Source organism: Phasianus colchicus, chromosome 27 (assembly GCF_987193195.1).
Source record: "Phasianus colchicus chromosome 27, bPhaCol1.hap1.1, whole genome shotgun sequence".
NCBI classification, from domain to species: Eukaryota; Metazoa; Chordata; class Aves; order Galliformes; family Phasianidae; genus Phasianus; species Phasianus colchicus.
Window position 1 is genome coordinate 1,453,562 of NC_143462.1, and position 16,483 is coordinate 1,470,044.

Sequence of the window (16,483 nt, forward strand, 5' to 3'; positions counted from 1 at the left end):
TTCAACATCATTTATGATAATTAAGCACTGAGTCTTGTTTGAGGAGGGTGTGAGTATTGCTAGCCAATCACTAAAAATAGTGATTAATTATATTTTCCTTATGCAAATCTGTCTCTGGCCTGCACAGGTTGCAGTCTGGATGGAGGTATTGGAGAGGGGGAAGTTGGCTTCTAGGCATGTTTTTATGCATTTATTTGTTTTTAAATGGAGATGAAGTGGCTTGGAGTTTTATGCAGTTTTCATTTTTGTCACATTGGTGTGGAGCAACTGCTGGATGTAGGCAGAAACCTCAAGTGGAATGGGCTGTTAAATCATAAGGGGGCAATACTTAAAGAACACTTAAGAAAACAGGAATAACATAGGATCACTCAATGAAAATCAACAGCAAACACTTTGAACATACTTATCAACTAAAAGAAAGATTTGAGCTGAGAATTGCTTTTAAAATACCCGATGTCTGTGTAGCACAGGGAGAGGGGAGCAGCTGGGCAGACAGCACAGTTAAAAAAGCTTTAGGAACCCATGGATCTGTTCTATGATAAATGACAATTTTCTTTTCTTTTTGTAACCCAGGTGCGTTAGGGGACAATCCAGTGCTGCCCTCTGAGATGGCTTTGAAACCCCAGAAGTCACGTCTGTGTTTGCATGGGCATCCACTGATAGGTCTGTTTGCTGCTTGTGGTTAATGGGGCCAAACAGCAGCAGGTGAAGGCACTCTGCGTGGTTCCTCAGTGCCTCCAGATCCCTTTGGCTGAGGGAGAATTGATTCCAGCCCAGGTAAACCTGCCAGACAAATAGCAGAAGGTGAAGTGCAGCGGAAGCATCGCGTCTTGGATCCCAGCACAGGGCTGGAGCCTGCTGACATCCTGAGCAGCGTGAGAAGTCACTGCCTGGGAGCTGGGGGAGGTTAAGGGGGATGAATTCAGGAGAGAAAAAAGGTGAATTCTGCACCGTCAGCTTTGTGTTCTTGAAGTTGTTGCTTTGTTCATCATTGCTGATGGAAAAGAATCAACAACCCAGTGCTTAAAAAAAGTGACACCACACTGTTTTCAGTGTGTTTACACTTAGATTTGGTGCATGTAACTGAATTCCTTGTATGTGGATGATTAGTTTGTGTGTTTCCTGTTTCCCCCTGCCCTTAACATGACTTTCACTTTGAATCTGCAGGCATCCCTTTCCCTGTGCTCACCCAGAGAATGCAGGAAAATAAAATCAGCGTGGAGTGTGCTGAAGAAAAATATCCAGGTCAGGTGGATTAGAAAGAGATCCGGTACCAAATACACGGGGACCAGGTGTTGTTTTTTCAGTGCTCTGTGCTCATTGCGAGAAAATCCACCTTTTATAAACATTGAACAATAGAGGGAAGGCAGAAGGGTCCGGGGAGGGATGGTGGTAAGCAAGGCAATGCTGTATCTTTAATTTTCTTTTCTGAAGGAAGAAAGTCTGCATAGCAATGACAGGAGCACTTGTTCATGCCTTTAATGTGTGATCTGTTTTCTCCAGTGGAGGGCACTCAGTGTATCACAAACTAGAACATTAGCACCAACAAGCTCCAAAGCATCATCACTCTCTGGAAAGCCTTCTGAATTAGACAGGAGCTGCCTCTCAGCACAGCTACAAAACACTTTAAACCTGACCAGCTAAATGGATAAAGCTATCCTGCACAGCCTTTAACTGGGGGGTTACACGGCACGGGAGGCCTGCCTGCTTCGGGAGCTGGGAGCTGGAGATGGATTGCTGTGTCTGGGAATGGCAAAAGGCAGCAGAATGAGAGATGCTAGGTACCGGCAAAGCTTTTTTTTTTTCTTCTTCTTTTTTTTTTTCTTCCCGTTTCTCCCAGAGAAGTTGTTTTACCTTCGCGGTGTGCTGTAGCTTTCCCTTGCAGATTGCCACTTAATGCTGATGGTTCTCTGATGACTTACACAATGGCTCTCAGAGCTTAGAGTCCCTCCCTACCCACCCCCCCCCCCCTTCACAGACTCCCCCCCATCCTTCGTCCTGTCTTCCCCAGCCCCTTCCCTCTCCCTTCCCTTCCTCATCCCCAAAATTCTTGCTTGTCCTCTCTAGGGAACTTTGTGTGGGGCTCTGGCATGCACGCTGGATGGCGGTGATGCGAGCGGCAGCCGCGCTGTGACATGAAGATTCTGATGGTTTAAGGAAAAGAGAGCAGTTTTAAAAAGAAGAGCGAGGCAAAGGGGAAAAAAGGCAAAAAGGGGAAGAGAGAGCGAAGAAAACAGCTGGCGAGAGGAAGAGGAGGACGTTTGTTGGTGACAAAAGGATGGGTAAGTGAACTTTTCTTGCTTGTTTGTCAGCACAGCTGCAGCTGTATGGCATATTTTTTGTCCAGTTGGATTATTAGCTGTTCGGGAGGGGAAAACAGCCTAACCAGCAGCGCATTCCTGTGCCAGGTGACTCATTGTACTCATTGCTATTGTATTTTTAGATCATGCATTCACCCCCCCCCCACCATCCCCCCAAACACACACACCTTTCCTCCTGCAGTGGTTTCACATGTAATTAATGTGTGCGTGCATGCACGGGGTGAAGGGCTGTACGTTCCTGTCTGCCCAGCCACCCACACACCTGCACACATGATGCACAAAGGTACATGCATGCGTGAGGCAGCCCGCACCACATCTCTTCTGGGTTTCTATTCCTATTCCATGAGCCTGTAGTGGCATTATTCGGGCTGTCAGAACGGACTGTTAACACTTTGCCGTTAGGTGGGAAGCCAAAGGAAAGGGGGTGATTCGGTTCTATAGGTGGTTCTGAAAAGATGCTCCCTAATATTGCTGCTGGATTTCCAGCAGTCATTTGCCAGTCTTATTTTTTCAAGTGTGACAGGTTTATTTCCCTCCCTCCTTCCCCCCTCCCCCCCCCCCCCCAGCCCCCAAGTCTGTAACATCAAGAACATATTTCTAGCTGCTTGCTGCTGACACATAGGCAGTAGCAAAAAAATGAGGATTTAAATTAAAAATCTAATCTTAAAGTGAAAGGCAGAGATGCATAGTCAGGGGCGTGTTAGACGAGGAATTATTTTGTAGATTGCCCCCTTGGTTTAAAAGCAGATGAAATAACTGCAACACAAGGGTTGTTTTGTGTATGTGACAAATAATGAGGTGATTATTTATCAAGGAGATACCGACCCTTAGAATATTTCCTATTGGAAGAATGTATCTTAATTCCTAGCAAGATTGCAACTCTGGACACAGAGGCATCAGTCCTAAAATCACTGCAGGCTGAGGAGAGTGTGCGTATGTGCTGGGGGTTCTGACAGCCCCCTGCAGCCCCTTCCATAATTATTCAGAGAAGGTAGAAAATAGCACCATGCAATATCGGTGCTACATGAGAATTCTGACATCTGAAACGCAGAATCTTAATATGAGTAGGGCTGGGGAAAAGAGACGGTAGCTACGATACAGAAATTCCCCTTTAAACTTTGGGTGTATTGCTGCTCTAAAGGCAGTGTTTATATGTAAGTATTTCTATGTATATTTTCACAGAGGATATGCAATGAATGTATACCAAAAATAGCAAGTGCTTTGGTATTCACCCCTCCATGTAGATAACTTTAAGGCAATAAGGCTGTGACTCATTTTAAATAAATGTCTCCTAACATTACCTTGTTACTCAGGTCCCATGCTAGCATTTTATAGTAATACTTCCCTATATGGTTGAACTTTGTTTCTGTCCGTTTAAGGTACAGGGAAAATAACAAACGAGTGAAACCTACTCTCAAATATAATTTCTTAGTGCAAAAAGTAAAGCCTACAATTTTTAGTTTTCCAACAAATGGATGCATTAAAGATGGATCAAACTTTATAATAAGTAGATTCCTCACTTTCTGCAGTGATTTTGGGAGAACTGAACTTGCAATTGCTTTAATCAGGGAATGTATTTAGCACCATGTAAATGCCAGAAGCTTTGCCTCATTTCCTTCCCAGCACTATGGAGCATTCAGCACAGTGACTTGACAAATATGTTTATTGTTAAAATCCCAGCATCTAGCGATAAGGATATACCAGCAGCCCTGAGAGATGATGTACAGGAGAACAGCAAATAGAGAACGGGCTCTTGGTCCTTCTAAAGGCTCATAAATCACACACAAGTAATTGAATAACGAGAGTAGTGCCGGTGATGGTGCAGGTAGGAGAGATGGCAAGCAAAGAACAGACATTTATACAACCAAAAGTGCAAGCCAGGACACAAACAGATTGTCTTCAAAACGCACGGCTTCACTAAGGCTTTATCAGAAACCCCATTGATGTTAGAAAGCCATTGGTGAATTATTTTGGTAGCTTTACAGTGCACATTTGTTTTCTTTTTAATATTGTAGGTTTCCACTTAATTAAGCAGCTGAGGGGCATGAGTGTGGTGTTAGTGCTACTTCCTGTGGTGCTGTTTGTTGTGCTTGCGGGGGCTCAGCGAGCTTGCCCCAAGAACTGCAGATGCGATGGCAAGATTGTGTACTGCGAATCTCACGCGTTCAGAGACATCCCTCAGAATATTTCTGGAGGGTCTCAAGGCTTATCATTGCGGTACAACAGCATTCAGAAGCTTAAATCGAATCAGTTTGCGGGCCTCAATCAGCTCATATGGCTTTATCTTGACCATAATTACATCAACTCCGTGGATGAGGATGCGTTTCAGGGGATCCGCAGGCTGAAGGAATTAATTCTGAGCTCCAACAAAATTACCCATCTGCACAACAAAACGTTTCACCCGGTCCCCAACCTCCGCAACCTGGACCTCTCGTATAACAAGTTGCAGGTGCTGCAGTCTGAGCAGTTTAAAGGCCTTCGTAAGCTCTTGATCTTGCATTTGCGGTCTAACTCGCTGAAATCTGTCCCGATCCGAGTTTTCCAAGACTGCCGCAACCTCGATTTTCTGGATTTGGGCTACAACCGCCTGCGGAGCTTATCCCGAAATGCTTTCGCTGGCCTTTTGAAGTTGACAGAGCTCCATTTGGAGCACAACCAGTTTTCTAAGATCAATTTTGCCCACTTCCCACGCCTCTTCAACCTTCGCTCGATTTACTTGCAGTGGAATAGGATCCGGTCTATCAGCCAAGGGTTAACGTGGACTTGGAGTTCCTTGCACAACTTGGATTTATCAGGAAATGACATTACAGGGATAGAGCCTGGGACGTTCCAGTGCCTCCCCAACCTGCAAAAGCTGAACCTGGATTCCAACAAACTCACCAACATCTCTCAGGAGACCATCAATACGTGGATCTCGCTCATCTCCATCACTTTATCCGGAAATATGTGGGAATGTACTCGAAGCATTTGCCCTCTGTTTACTTGGCTTAAGAATTTCAAGGGAAATAAAGAAAGCACTATGATATGTGCAGGCCCTAAACAAATCCAGGGTGAAAAAGTGAGCGATGCTGTGGAGACATACAATATCTGTGCCGAAATCCAGGTGGTGGTTACTGAAAGATCGTATCAGGCTCCCAAAACCCCCCAGAGACCTGTCTTTATTCCTAAGCCTACCGTTTCCAAACTTGAAAGCAATCAGCCAACGTCTGTTGTGCCAAGCCCTTCCACTGACCTCCCAACACCTGCAGTGGAACCCGAATACGAGCACGTTTCCTTTCACAAAATCATTGCTGGGAGCGTGGCCCTCTTTCTTTCCGTGGCCATGATTTTGTTGGTTATCTACGTGTCGTGGAAGCGCTATCCAGCCAGCATGAAGCAGCTCCAGCAGCATTCGCTCATGAAGAGGCGCAGGAAAAAGGCCAGGGAGTCTGAAAGGCAAATGAACTCCCCTTTACAGGAGTATTACGTGGACTACAAGCCAACAAACTCTGAGACCATGGATGTATCTGTTAATGGATCTGGGCCCTGCACGTATACCATCTCTGGCTCCAGGGAATGTGAGGTATGAACCATGATCCTCCTAAAACCATTTCAGCTGCTGGGAAGGAGAGGTAAATGTTTGAAGCTCTTGAGGTGTCTCTAAATGCTAGAAAGATTAATGAGCTTTTTTGTTTTTTTTTTTTTTTTTGCTTTGGGGTTTGCTCAGCATGCAAGGTTATCTCATTAAATGGTAGCAATCAGAGAAGTGACAGCGATTATTTTTGAACAATTCAGACTTAATGTAGAATTAGTTTAAGATGAAGTAAACACCTATGATAAAGGTGCATTATCCCCCTCTCCCCCTCTCATGTGCACCTATTTAATTATCGGTGGTAGCGTGAGGCCCATCTTTCCTGTATTGCTAGAGGCAGAGAAGTTTAAGAACCTTTTCTGTTTCAAAAATAAGCATGGAGTCCTCTCTGCTCCAGACCCCATGTCACATCTTGGGGGTTTTCTGATGTGTTTAGTGATAATGCCAGAGCTTCTCTGCATTTTCTGTCTGATTCAGGGGATAAATCTGGAAACAGCAAGACTGCAGCACAGTTCTGGGTTGGGCATTTACTTGTTTTGCTGGATAACCACAAACATTCATGCTTCTTCATTAGCTTTTTGCAGATTTCAGCCTTGCAAAAGCCCCAGCTTAAACATCTGCAAATATCTGGGTTTGAGAGAGGGATTTTCTCTTGTTTTTTCTATTTTAGTGAAAACTTTCAGATGCTTGGTGAAGGCTTAGCTTGAGACACAACTCTACTGGAGGCAGTAGTTGCATGCATTTAAGGATGCAGTATTATATTGATTTAGTATGTATGTATTTAGTATTTAGTATGTATGAGAAATACAAATAAGAAAAGCTCTTGGTGTTTCTTTTCTCTATTGTTAAGCTTTGGCAAGAAAATGCCGTATTTTTTCATTGCTGCGTTGTCATTGACACTATTTAATATGTATGTAAGAAACGTTTTTACTTGTGAGTATAATTGCTTATTTATTCCTGATGAGGAGGATTTCCATGGTTACATTTTGGTACTCGTTACTTAACTCTGTTCATGATTAGGGGGTCATGGTGGATTTTGGTTCCCTGGTTGTGGGTATCCTACCTGAATACACTGTCAGTGTGCCTGCTGACATTCATTCATATCTTTTTATACACGTTAAATAGGCTATGGTAGACTTTGAGCAGTGAGGTAATCTGAAAGGTGTGTTAAAGTTGAGCAGTGCTCAGCAGGCTGTGATTCTTGGATCCCCATTTTTGAAAATTGGATGTTTTGCACTTTCAGAAAATAGGGCTTCTGTAAGATGTCTGGTATTTGGCACCTGAAATCACTATCTGAGTTTGGACTGCAGAACTAAGGGGAAGCAAAAATAGAGATGATTTGGGGTTACTGTGTCTGGAGCAGTATTGCCTTCAGAAAGGGAAAAGCACCTGTCGTGCCCTTGTCGTTTCCACCAGCATTATGTGAATCAATGTGTGCTTTGGCTTTTTCTTTTCTGTTAGCAGTGCAAATAGAAATAAAAAAATGCTAACAAAGTTATTGTGAATTTTCACCAGCTGTCACAAGGAGCACTAATTTCACCTGAAAGGCTGTCTTGTCTTCCTGCTCAAGTTTAACACCACTAAAGCGTCATTAGCTTTGGTACAGAGCTGTTTGATTTAAAGATGATTTGGAGGACAACTGAATCCCAGTGTCATATCCAAAAGTGCACGTAATGAAACCATTGTAAGAAAATTTGGATCATAATTATAATGCACAAAAGACATGGGCACATCTGCTGCTGTTTGGGAGGCTGAAATCCAAATAATTTGGATTATGGGAGATAAATAAATAGGTAAGGAGACCTACCAGGTCTGGTAACCGAAGGTCAGTATGGCATAATTTCTTCCTGCTGCTGCTGAGTGTTAGGCACAGCTTTAAACACAAGGGGACCCCAGCTCACCTGGTTTCCAGGTGCTATTGCAGTGCCATAGCAGCTTGATTCAGCTGCTACTCAGGTTAAGTTACGCTGGCTCACAAGTTTGCAGAAGTCAGGCTGTTTATCCCGTTATCTTTGGGATTCCTTGTTGTGGTGTAAATTCAGGAAGCCTGTTCTGAATGCAGTAGTGCTGGGACTGGGAGAACATATGCTCTGTATCTGCCTGGTATTAATTATATGTTGGCTATTAGCACAGAGGACTGGAGGAGACAGAAAGCAGCAGATCACTGAAGACACGTGTAGCAGCCATAAGCCCCCACTGAAATACTATCTTCAGCTTGGATTTAACATCCTTCGTCTCCATAGCTACAAGGTTCCACTTGTGAAAGGACAGATATGCACTGTGCAGTACTTAGGAATGGTAAGAAAAAAATCCCTGTAGTATCTTCAGCAGTGGAAAGGCTTAATGTTGCAGTGAAGGGAGGAAGAAAATGGAATATTTTGTTATCAATAGTTAATTTACCCAGATGCACCTGCTTGTGGGAAAACTATTACTAAAACTATTGCTTTGGACAAGTGAGACAGCTCAGGCTCATCCTCCCACAGGTCTGACTTGCTAATTCATTGGGCTCAGGCCAGGGTTTCCCCCAAAACAGGAATGTGTAGACAGAGAAGAGTACCTGGTTATCAAAATGAAAGCAGAGCAGTTGTCAACATCAATTACTTAAGGTTCTATCGATTTTATTTTATTAATATTTTTCATATCAATATCTGCTCTCGCACGCCAACCCCTACACACCTTTAAGCACCGTGGATGTCCAACATCTGCATATCTTTCTGTGAAGGGTTAATGGGTTAATTAGTTATGGGTTAATTCTGTGTTAACCTAGGGAAGAATATGCCTGAGTGTATTCCTCTGTTGGAAGTTGGTGGTAATGGATGTTCCTGCCTAGGGTTGTGCTGGACACAGCCATTACTGTCACAGCTCTGAATTTGTTTTTCAAGTGTCCAGCTCTTCTCATACGTAACCACCATCTTTCCATGGCAGAACAGCCTTGGAGTAACATGTTTAAGCATTCACGCAGGTTTATTTTTTAACAGCAGCTGCACATGTGAGTAGGTGGTGGCGGTGGTTGTTCTGAGTTCAGCAAGATGCATTGACTGCACCAAAGCAACACGGCTGTACAGGAGCTGCCCCGTGTTGGGTCATTATCTGCAAGCAGTGGGTGCCAGGGGCAATTTGCAAGGCTGCTTTTAACTCTGTGCTTTATGAATTATTTCTTGTTCTACAGAGGCACGGCCAAAGTCAGGCTTGCCGTAAACGGGAGCAACTCTCTTGGCATCAGTGGGATTATAATCACTGACACCTGGCCCATGGTATTCTATTTAGTCTATTGGCAAAGCTTTCTAAAATAACTGGATGCTTATGATTTTGGCTCTCACCATCCAGTTAGCAGACTGCTGCTATCTCATTTTGGTATTTGCTTTGTGCTCGTGCTTCTTATTCCCTCTCTCTGTCATGTTTATTTGTACATTTGCTGAAGATCATGGAGCATAAAAAGCAATTTTATAAACCAAGCTAGAACGACATATTTCATACATAGCACACAGAATATCCACATATAGCACACTCTGTGAGGAGAAGGAACATTGCTCCAGAAATGTTTCCTCCTTTCTGCTAGGTTTTTCCTCTTCTGTTTCTCAGCCTGGCTGCTACTGAACAACCAACCACCAACCAACCAACCAAGTGAACATCTTTTCCATGTTAGCTGAGCACAGTTGATGTGAAACCCTTTGAGAGACAATTGACACAGACCCTGCAATGTTGCTCTTTACACTTTCATGTCTCCATGTTTAACCATACCCCAGAGTTTGACAAACAAGCCCACCTGTTCTCATACAAGAATGTCTCTGCTGTGATGCTTCTATGTTTTTCATTGGAGTGAAAACCAGGGCAGTTGTCACTTGCATTCATACTTGCTAAATCAGTCGCGCAAAATTGTGTTTGCTTTGAATTCTGCTTGCTCCCCTCTTGCCAGTGGGAAGAAATAGATTGGTAGAGAAATATAACATATGCAAACGTATTGGGCTACTGTTGACCTCTTCTTTTTGAGCCTAATTTAAAAGGAAAAGCTGACGTGCCTCTGTTGATTATCATGTATTTATTAAACATCATACTGTGTTGTTTGCAGCAAGATGCAAAAAGGGGAGGAAAAAAATAGTCTTCTCTTTCCAGATGCTTGTTAGCCCAAGATTCCAGCTCTGGAAAGGTGGTTCTGTAACTTACTTTGGAAAGATGTCCAGGATCTAATCAAGATCTTATGGGACATGGTGGCCTCAGGAGAGAGAAGTCACTCAGTAGTTTGGCAGACTGGTGGATTTTGTTTGTCTTCTGTGTGTGCTTTTTTAAGAACAATGACAATATTCCCTTTGGTCTTATATTCACATAAAGAAAATTTAGCAAGGACCTGATTGCAGAGGCTTAAGTTTTACGTGATTTGGGGTAATGTAAAAGGAAGGTGATTTTCCAAGTAGTGCATTGCAAAGAGAAGAACATAGCAAGTTAGAAGCAGTGATTGTTGGTTCCATAGCCTATTGCCCTCATTTTAGGAGCAAGGAAGTTGCAGTTGTTTTTTTCTAATGACTGTGTTTAGGAAAGCTGTAGGATGGCTCATGTTAATTGAGCTCTCTTGTATCTTTAGTGCTTTGGCTCTTCCTCCACCTCTCCCTCCACATCTCTGTGATTATGAGTGGACCTTAAGTTCTTGCTTGAGACGCAATGAAACTTTCTCACAAGCTGTGTTGTAGAAATTAGGCAAAGACTGAGGTAACAGTGGATTTCCTCCCTGCAGTGTCTCTGAAATATGTCAGAAGTGGCTCAGAGGAGAAACCTCTTAGGCACAGGGCCAGTGAGAGCTTTGAGCAGGAGGTAAATTTTGGAAATATTATCAGGATTAGGTCCAAAGGTAGAAATGTGTGTTTGTTAACATCAGTCTGTGTTAATTCCCGCAGCCTTCCATATACTGCTATGATTTGTGGTTGCAAGCATAGTGTCAGTATGCTGAAGGTTGTGCTACAGAAGCACTAGGTAATGTAGTCATAAATGCATAGGGGCAAATTTTCCAGGGCTCAGCACTTGCAAAGCGCAAGACTTCCCAAACATATTACCAAAATGCCTGGCTGTATTTCCGGGAGAGCTCAGCCAGCTGCACATCAGCAGCAATTGAGATGCTGGTTGTGAATTTGAAAAGGGAGCTGCAGGAGGATGCTGAGCTCTTCTGAAAGTCTTACTCAATCCTTATTCAGGTGTCTGGTTGGGAGATTAGCTGATGTGAGATCTGCTCTTACAGTGTGTGTTCTGCCGAGAGCTCGTTCTGAGATAAAGCAAGAAATTAGTGGCAGAGAAAGAAGCTGAGCCCATATCTCCCAATTTTCACTTAGGCTTGGAACTTTCCTGTGTTCCAGCATTACATTTGTTCTACTGTGTCTCATCCAGGCTGACGGCTAATTGACAGAACTCTGAAATTGCACCGAGGATGCGCGCTCTTCATACAGACATATCCAACAGAATGGCATCCTCCCTGCCCCCCATCACCTCTTCTTCTTCCCTTTATTTTGCCATATGCTGAAAACCAGTTTGTGTTATGCAGGATGAGGAGTGACAGAATTGCACTGTAAAAGCTTTGTACAAGAGAAGAAAATAATTGTATTTCTTTTATAATCATTGCTCAGGCTTTGTGAAGGATTCCTGTGTGGCTGGAATTGTGACAGATGCAATTTACCCTCTCCATCTCTCCTTTTTTCTCACCCCTTCTTCTGCTTCTGCTTGAGCTCTGTGATGTGCTGCCAGTATTTTAAGGAGGGGAAAAAAAATCAATTTTAGTCCATTATGTAGCTCATGCCAGGAGGGAGAATGCTAGCAGAGACAGGGAGAAATCTGTCGAACCCATTCATTTGTTTCTTCTTTTAAATACACACGAACACACACAAAAATCTCACTTGAAAGGAAGCGAACAGTCTTGTTAGTCAGTATCCTGCTGCTGGAAATGTTCCTTGAGTTCCCCTCCAGAAAAACAGTGCTGACTTGGTTCTTGACATTGAGACCTTACTTATGCCATCCAACCCAGAGCCAATGGAGCAAGGCTGGGTTCTGGATGAGGGCTATGCACTTGGCTCTGCTTCTTGTTCCTGGATGCATCCATATTTGGAGGCAGTCTGATGCTGCTAGAAGCAACCCACTGTGCAGGTGTGTTATTGCCACTAAGGTAGATCTACGGGTTATTTTCAGGAGATTGCATGTGTTGCTAGCAAGAGCTGCTTGGCATAGAGAAGTGGACAGCTCTCTGTCATGTTCTCCTTGTTGTAAACATTTTGACGTGTAAAATTCCTTTGTGATTTGTGTTCACAGCACTGACATGCTGGTATTTGGCCACTGCAAGCCAAGTATATGGGACTGAACGCAGATGGGCTGCAGCTGTAAACATTTTTGACACTAATCAGATTTTATCACATCTGCCTGTTGTGGAGCCAAATAAGCTTGGATTGCTTGTACATCTCTGTCTTACATCTCTGACTTACATAAAAAAGATGGCTGAGTCAATTCCTAGGAATCTCCTGGGGGTTGTTGCCTTTGTACATACTTTGTTAGAAGCTAGGAGATGCTGTTGTTGGAGACACTCAGGGTCAGACTCGACCAGGCACTGGGCAACCTGATACAGCTGTAGGTGTTCATATTCGTTAAAGAAGAGTTGGACCAGATGGCTTTTAAGATGCCCTTCCAACTCAGAAAGTTCTGTGATTCTGTGACACTGTGTATGGAATGGTGCAGGGCGATGTGACTTTGGGAATATTGGCTTCTTGGCCTGATGAATCTGTTTTCTCATTGCCTTTTTAAGCCATGTAAGAGTGCAGGAGAAATAGAAGGTTCTTGCCTGTAGATGTAGCTGGGTAATCACCCATGGAAGTCTTCCTACTTGCAAGAGCAGGAAATGCTAATCAGCTGAAATTTCTCACCCCTATGGTATATTGCTACAGCAAAATCTCCATCCTTGTTTCATAGTTCAAGCATTTTAGTTCAAGTTTATCATTGTGGGGGTTCATTAGATGCATTTAAATGCTGTTGGTGAGGACATGAGAAGTTCATGGATGTAAGCAAGCCAGAAAGGCTTTCCTTGAAAGCTCCGTGTCAGTGGGCACCATTCTATGGAAAATGACAGGACCTTGTGAGGGAGGATGTGAACTTATCTTTTTTTTTTTTTTTATCCTCATGGCAAAAAAAGAGAGGGTTTTTTGTTGTTGTTGTTTGTTTGTTTTTTGCATTGTGTCTTTCATTTGTAGATCTCAAAACTCATTGGATAAGTTACATCATTCTAATTTTTAGTTTCTGCATCACCCAGATTGCAATCTTATGCAACAGCTCCTTGCTGCTACAGTTCCATTCTTTTTCCCCTTTCCCTGTCACTGCTATTGTCTGATTTCCTCTGAAATACAGAAAAAAATAGAAGCAAAAATAGTCTTTCTGCTATTAGCCTATGGGGAAAAGTAGCATGATCGGTTTGTTGATGATCAGAGGTGGAATTTTGCTGTTGTGCTCTTGTACGGCTATGTGCTCTGTGTAGACCTAAAAAGGGAAGACTGACTTTAATAAATGAGTCTTGATTTTGATACTGAAATTTCTGAATTATTTTGTCATGTAACAGTATTTGCTATTTTGTGTCTGCAGCTGCACTGCAAAAGTGTTATATCAGGAGAAAAATGATGTTTTTTTAAAACCCAGTGCCTGTTAAATCTATTGTGGGAATGTGGCATGTCCTTCATTGCAACAGGCAGAGCTTAGAAATTATGTTGTGTTCAAAGATCTTTTGGTACATTCAGCGTTGGGTCTGTGTGCAGTGCTTCCTACTGCATACAGATATAAATACATGTTGCAGTAGAAGAAATATTTATCTCCGATTCTTAACAGACAATGAAAGAAATAGCTTTAAAGCAGAAGGTTCATTATTGTTCTTTGCAAACAAATACATTGGCATATTTGCTTTCTTGTATGGAAGAAGTAGGCTTTTCCTATATGTTACTCGTATTTTAATCCAATTTAGAAGCAATCAATAACAGAAAGTGAAGGAAGGTAAACTCATTGTAAGGGTATTATTATTACTACAGCTATTTGTGTTTGAGCAGCAGCTGTGACAACTCCCAAGTTCAATCACCGTATGGAAATACTGAAGGAAGTAGTCCTCACTGGGAAGATCTGGATCCAGTGTGCAATCCAGAGAGATTTGGCACAGAAAGAGGCAACAGAGGCATGAGGAGCAATATATTTTCAGATGAGTTCATAGCATTATAGAATTGCTTGGCTTAGAGGGGACCTTAAAGATCGTCCAGTTCCATCCCCTGCCATGAGCTGTTTGTTTCCCACCAGCTCAGGCTGCCCAGGACCCCATCTATGGCCTTGGGCACCTCCAGGGATGGGGCATGAACAGCTCTGGGTGCCTGGAGGACTGAAATCCAGGTTATAAGAAACCTCTGACTGTATCCTGTTTATTGAATGACTCCAAATGCCACTTTTGTGTAGGGAAAAGCTGTCCTGTGATTGCACTGTGCCAAGTATAAAGCCCCCTCCTGTATATTGGGCCAGTGGAGGACCCATTTATCTCTGAGAACAAGAAGAGGTCAGGCTCACTCTTGGTGACTTGCACTTTCATGCATCCTAGCTCCGCTTTTTGTCAAACTTTTCTAATGCATACTGTGGCTTTGATGAATAGACTCAAGTTGTGTGTTTTTGCTCATTTTCAAACTCCGTTCTCATTAAAAACCAGCTTCTTCTTCTGCATGATGGCCTTTGAAACCCCAGATGATTCTTCACTGCTCTCATCTTTCACTAACACATCCATTTGGATTATCTTTCTGCCGTGATGGATGCTTTAAAGGGAACCAACAAGGCCATGAAATTCTTGCCCTGGTTCAACTAGCATTTGTTAATGTTCTAAATCATCTTGGGCCTGAAATGTGCTACTTCTTAAATTTAGAACGATGTGATTGCCTGAAGCTTCTCCGTGTGTTAATTAAATCATCGTAATTGTGGTTTCTTGAGACTGACAGGTTATAAATAGTTTTTCTTCCCCCCCCCCCCCCCTCCTGCAGTAATTTGGTATGAATGACAGGCAAAACCCACTATTGTTCAGACTGTACCTCTGACACTGTCTTTCCTATTCAGACTCCACTATTATTGGATTGTCCCAAAATAATCAACAGTGTCATTCTTAAAGGCTAGTTAATTACCATGTACTTTTCACATTATAAGAAGATTTTTCTGGGTCATCATTATCCATTTAATTTAACAGAATGCGTATTGAGGAGGACTGACGGTCAGGACAGATGTTCAGTGTCTGTGTGTAGACTCAAGTATATGTATGTAAAGAGAAGTCCTAAGACTGGCATATTTTAATCCTAGTTCTATTTCCATGTATAATGTCTCAGAGTTTTTGTGGAAATAGAAGTCTCTGTGTTTTTAACATTTAGTTTTCCTCTATTGCTCCCATGTGGTAGGTCTTTACCTGAGAAGGTGCTGTGCTAGATAAATGGCAAAAGACAGAACAGTGCTATAAGACCACCAATTATTTGGTAACAGTCCTTTTCATACTTCCTAGAAAAAAGGAAGAAAAGCTACAAATACTGTAGTTGACCAAGAATTTGTGCAAAACTATCTAGTTGGCTTTTGATCTTCCTCTGCTTGAGAGCAGCTCTCTCCCTGTGCGCAAGAATGAGGTAGAAGCGATGTAAGTGGGAACATCCTGAAGTCTGCATAATGCATAACCCCCATTATGCAATTATGCATTGCTCCTGTTTAATGCAGCTCTGTGTGCTGAAATTTTCTCTGTTTATAGCTCTAATTCATGGAAGAACCTCAGGCTAGATCTTTGTCTACCACTCTGGATCCTTCCTGCGCTTCCAATCAGACAAATAAACCTTACCACTTCATTACTGTTGAGTGTAGACATGTGTTATGCTGACTGACATGATTCAGAGCAAAATGAGATTCGAGAATATATAAGGGACAGCTTCCATGCTCAGCCTTGCCTTGCAAGACTGGATGATATCTGTGCTCATGGATTTGGCATTTGAAGACCGACCAACCAGCCAGGGCTGGATGCCACGAGAACTGGGGACTGTTCTAAACTCTGCCCTTAATTTATAGCATGAGCATTGCAAACTGTCAAAAGAAAAAAAAAAAATCAAGCAAGGTCACAATGGCTTTCATTATAATTTGAGCAACTAAATCAGTCTGTAAATCTTTGAAAATTTCTCCCATCCTCTTGTAGGCTTTGCCCTCCCATCTACTTACACGGAGGTCAGCTGGAGAGTATTGCCTTTCACTCTCTCCGTGCAAGATGCTAACAACAGGGCTGGGGCTTGAGCTACTGCTTTAGCAGGGATGAAAAAAAAAGTATTGTCGGGAGCCTTGAGGGACTCCCACTGAGTCTGTTTTGTTCCTGCTATAAAAGCCTGTCTGAAGTGGTCTGCTTTGTGTTGGTGTGGTATTAGCACATGCCTATTTAGTTCTTTTAAAATGTCTGTACTATATTCAGATGCAATGGAGATTTACTTCTAGGTACTCAGGTTCTCCCTGGTCCCGGTAGTTTTCTGCAGTGCAGTGCAATTGCATGATTTTAATGTAAATTTCTGATCCATTTCTTTTCCCTTTCTAAATCATAGGT

At 42.7% G+C, this 16,483-nt stretch overlaps 1 protein-coding gene across 3 annotated transcripts in view; it reads left to right on the top strand.

Moving 5' to 3' along the window:
- The first annotated feature begins 306 nt into the window (after window positions 1–306).
- Window positions 307–16,483, top strand: part of LRRTM4 (leucine rich repeat transmembrane neuronal 4) — a 207,762-nt gene continuing 191,585 nt past the window's right edge. Inside the window, exons 1-5 of one of the 3 annotated variants that reach the window (XM_090125669.1) lie at window positions 320–875; window positions 1,168–1,245; window positions 1,504–1,781; window positions 2,068–2,282; window positions 4,337–5,883. In XM_090125669.1, the coding sequence (XP_089981795.1) occupies window positions 2,279–2,282; window positions 4,337–5,883 (1,551 nt within the window). In that variant the 5' untranslated portion in view covers window positions 320–875; window positions 1,168–1,245; window positions 1,504–1,781; window positions 2,068–2,278. Of the gene's footprint in view, window positions 1,246–1,503; window positions 1,782–2,067; window positions 2,283–4,336; window positions 5,933–16,483 lie in introns of all 3 variants that reach the window. The other 2 variants (XM_031597003.2, XM_090125668.1) reach the window with 2 other exon arrangements.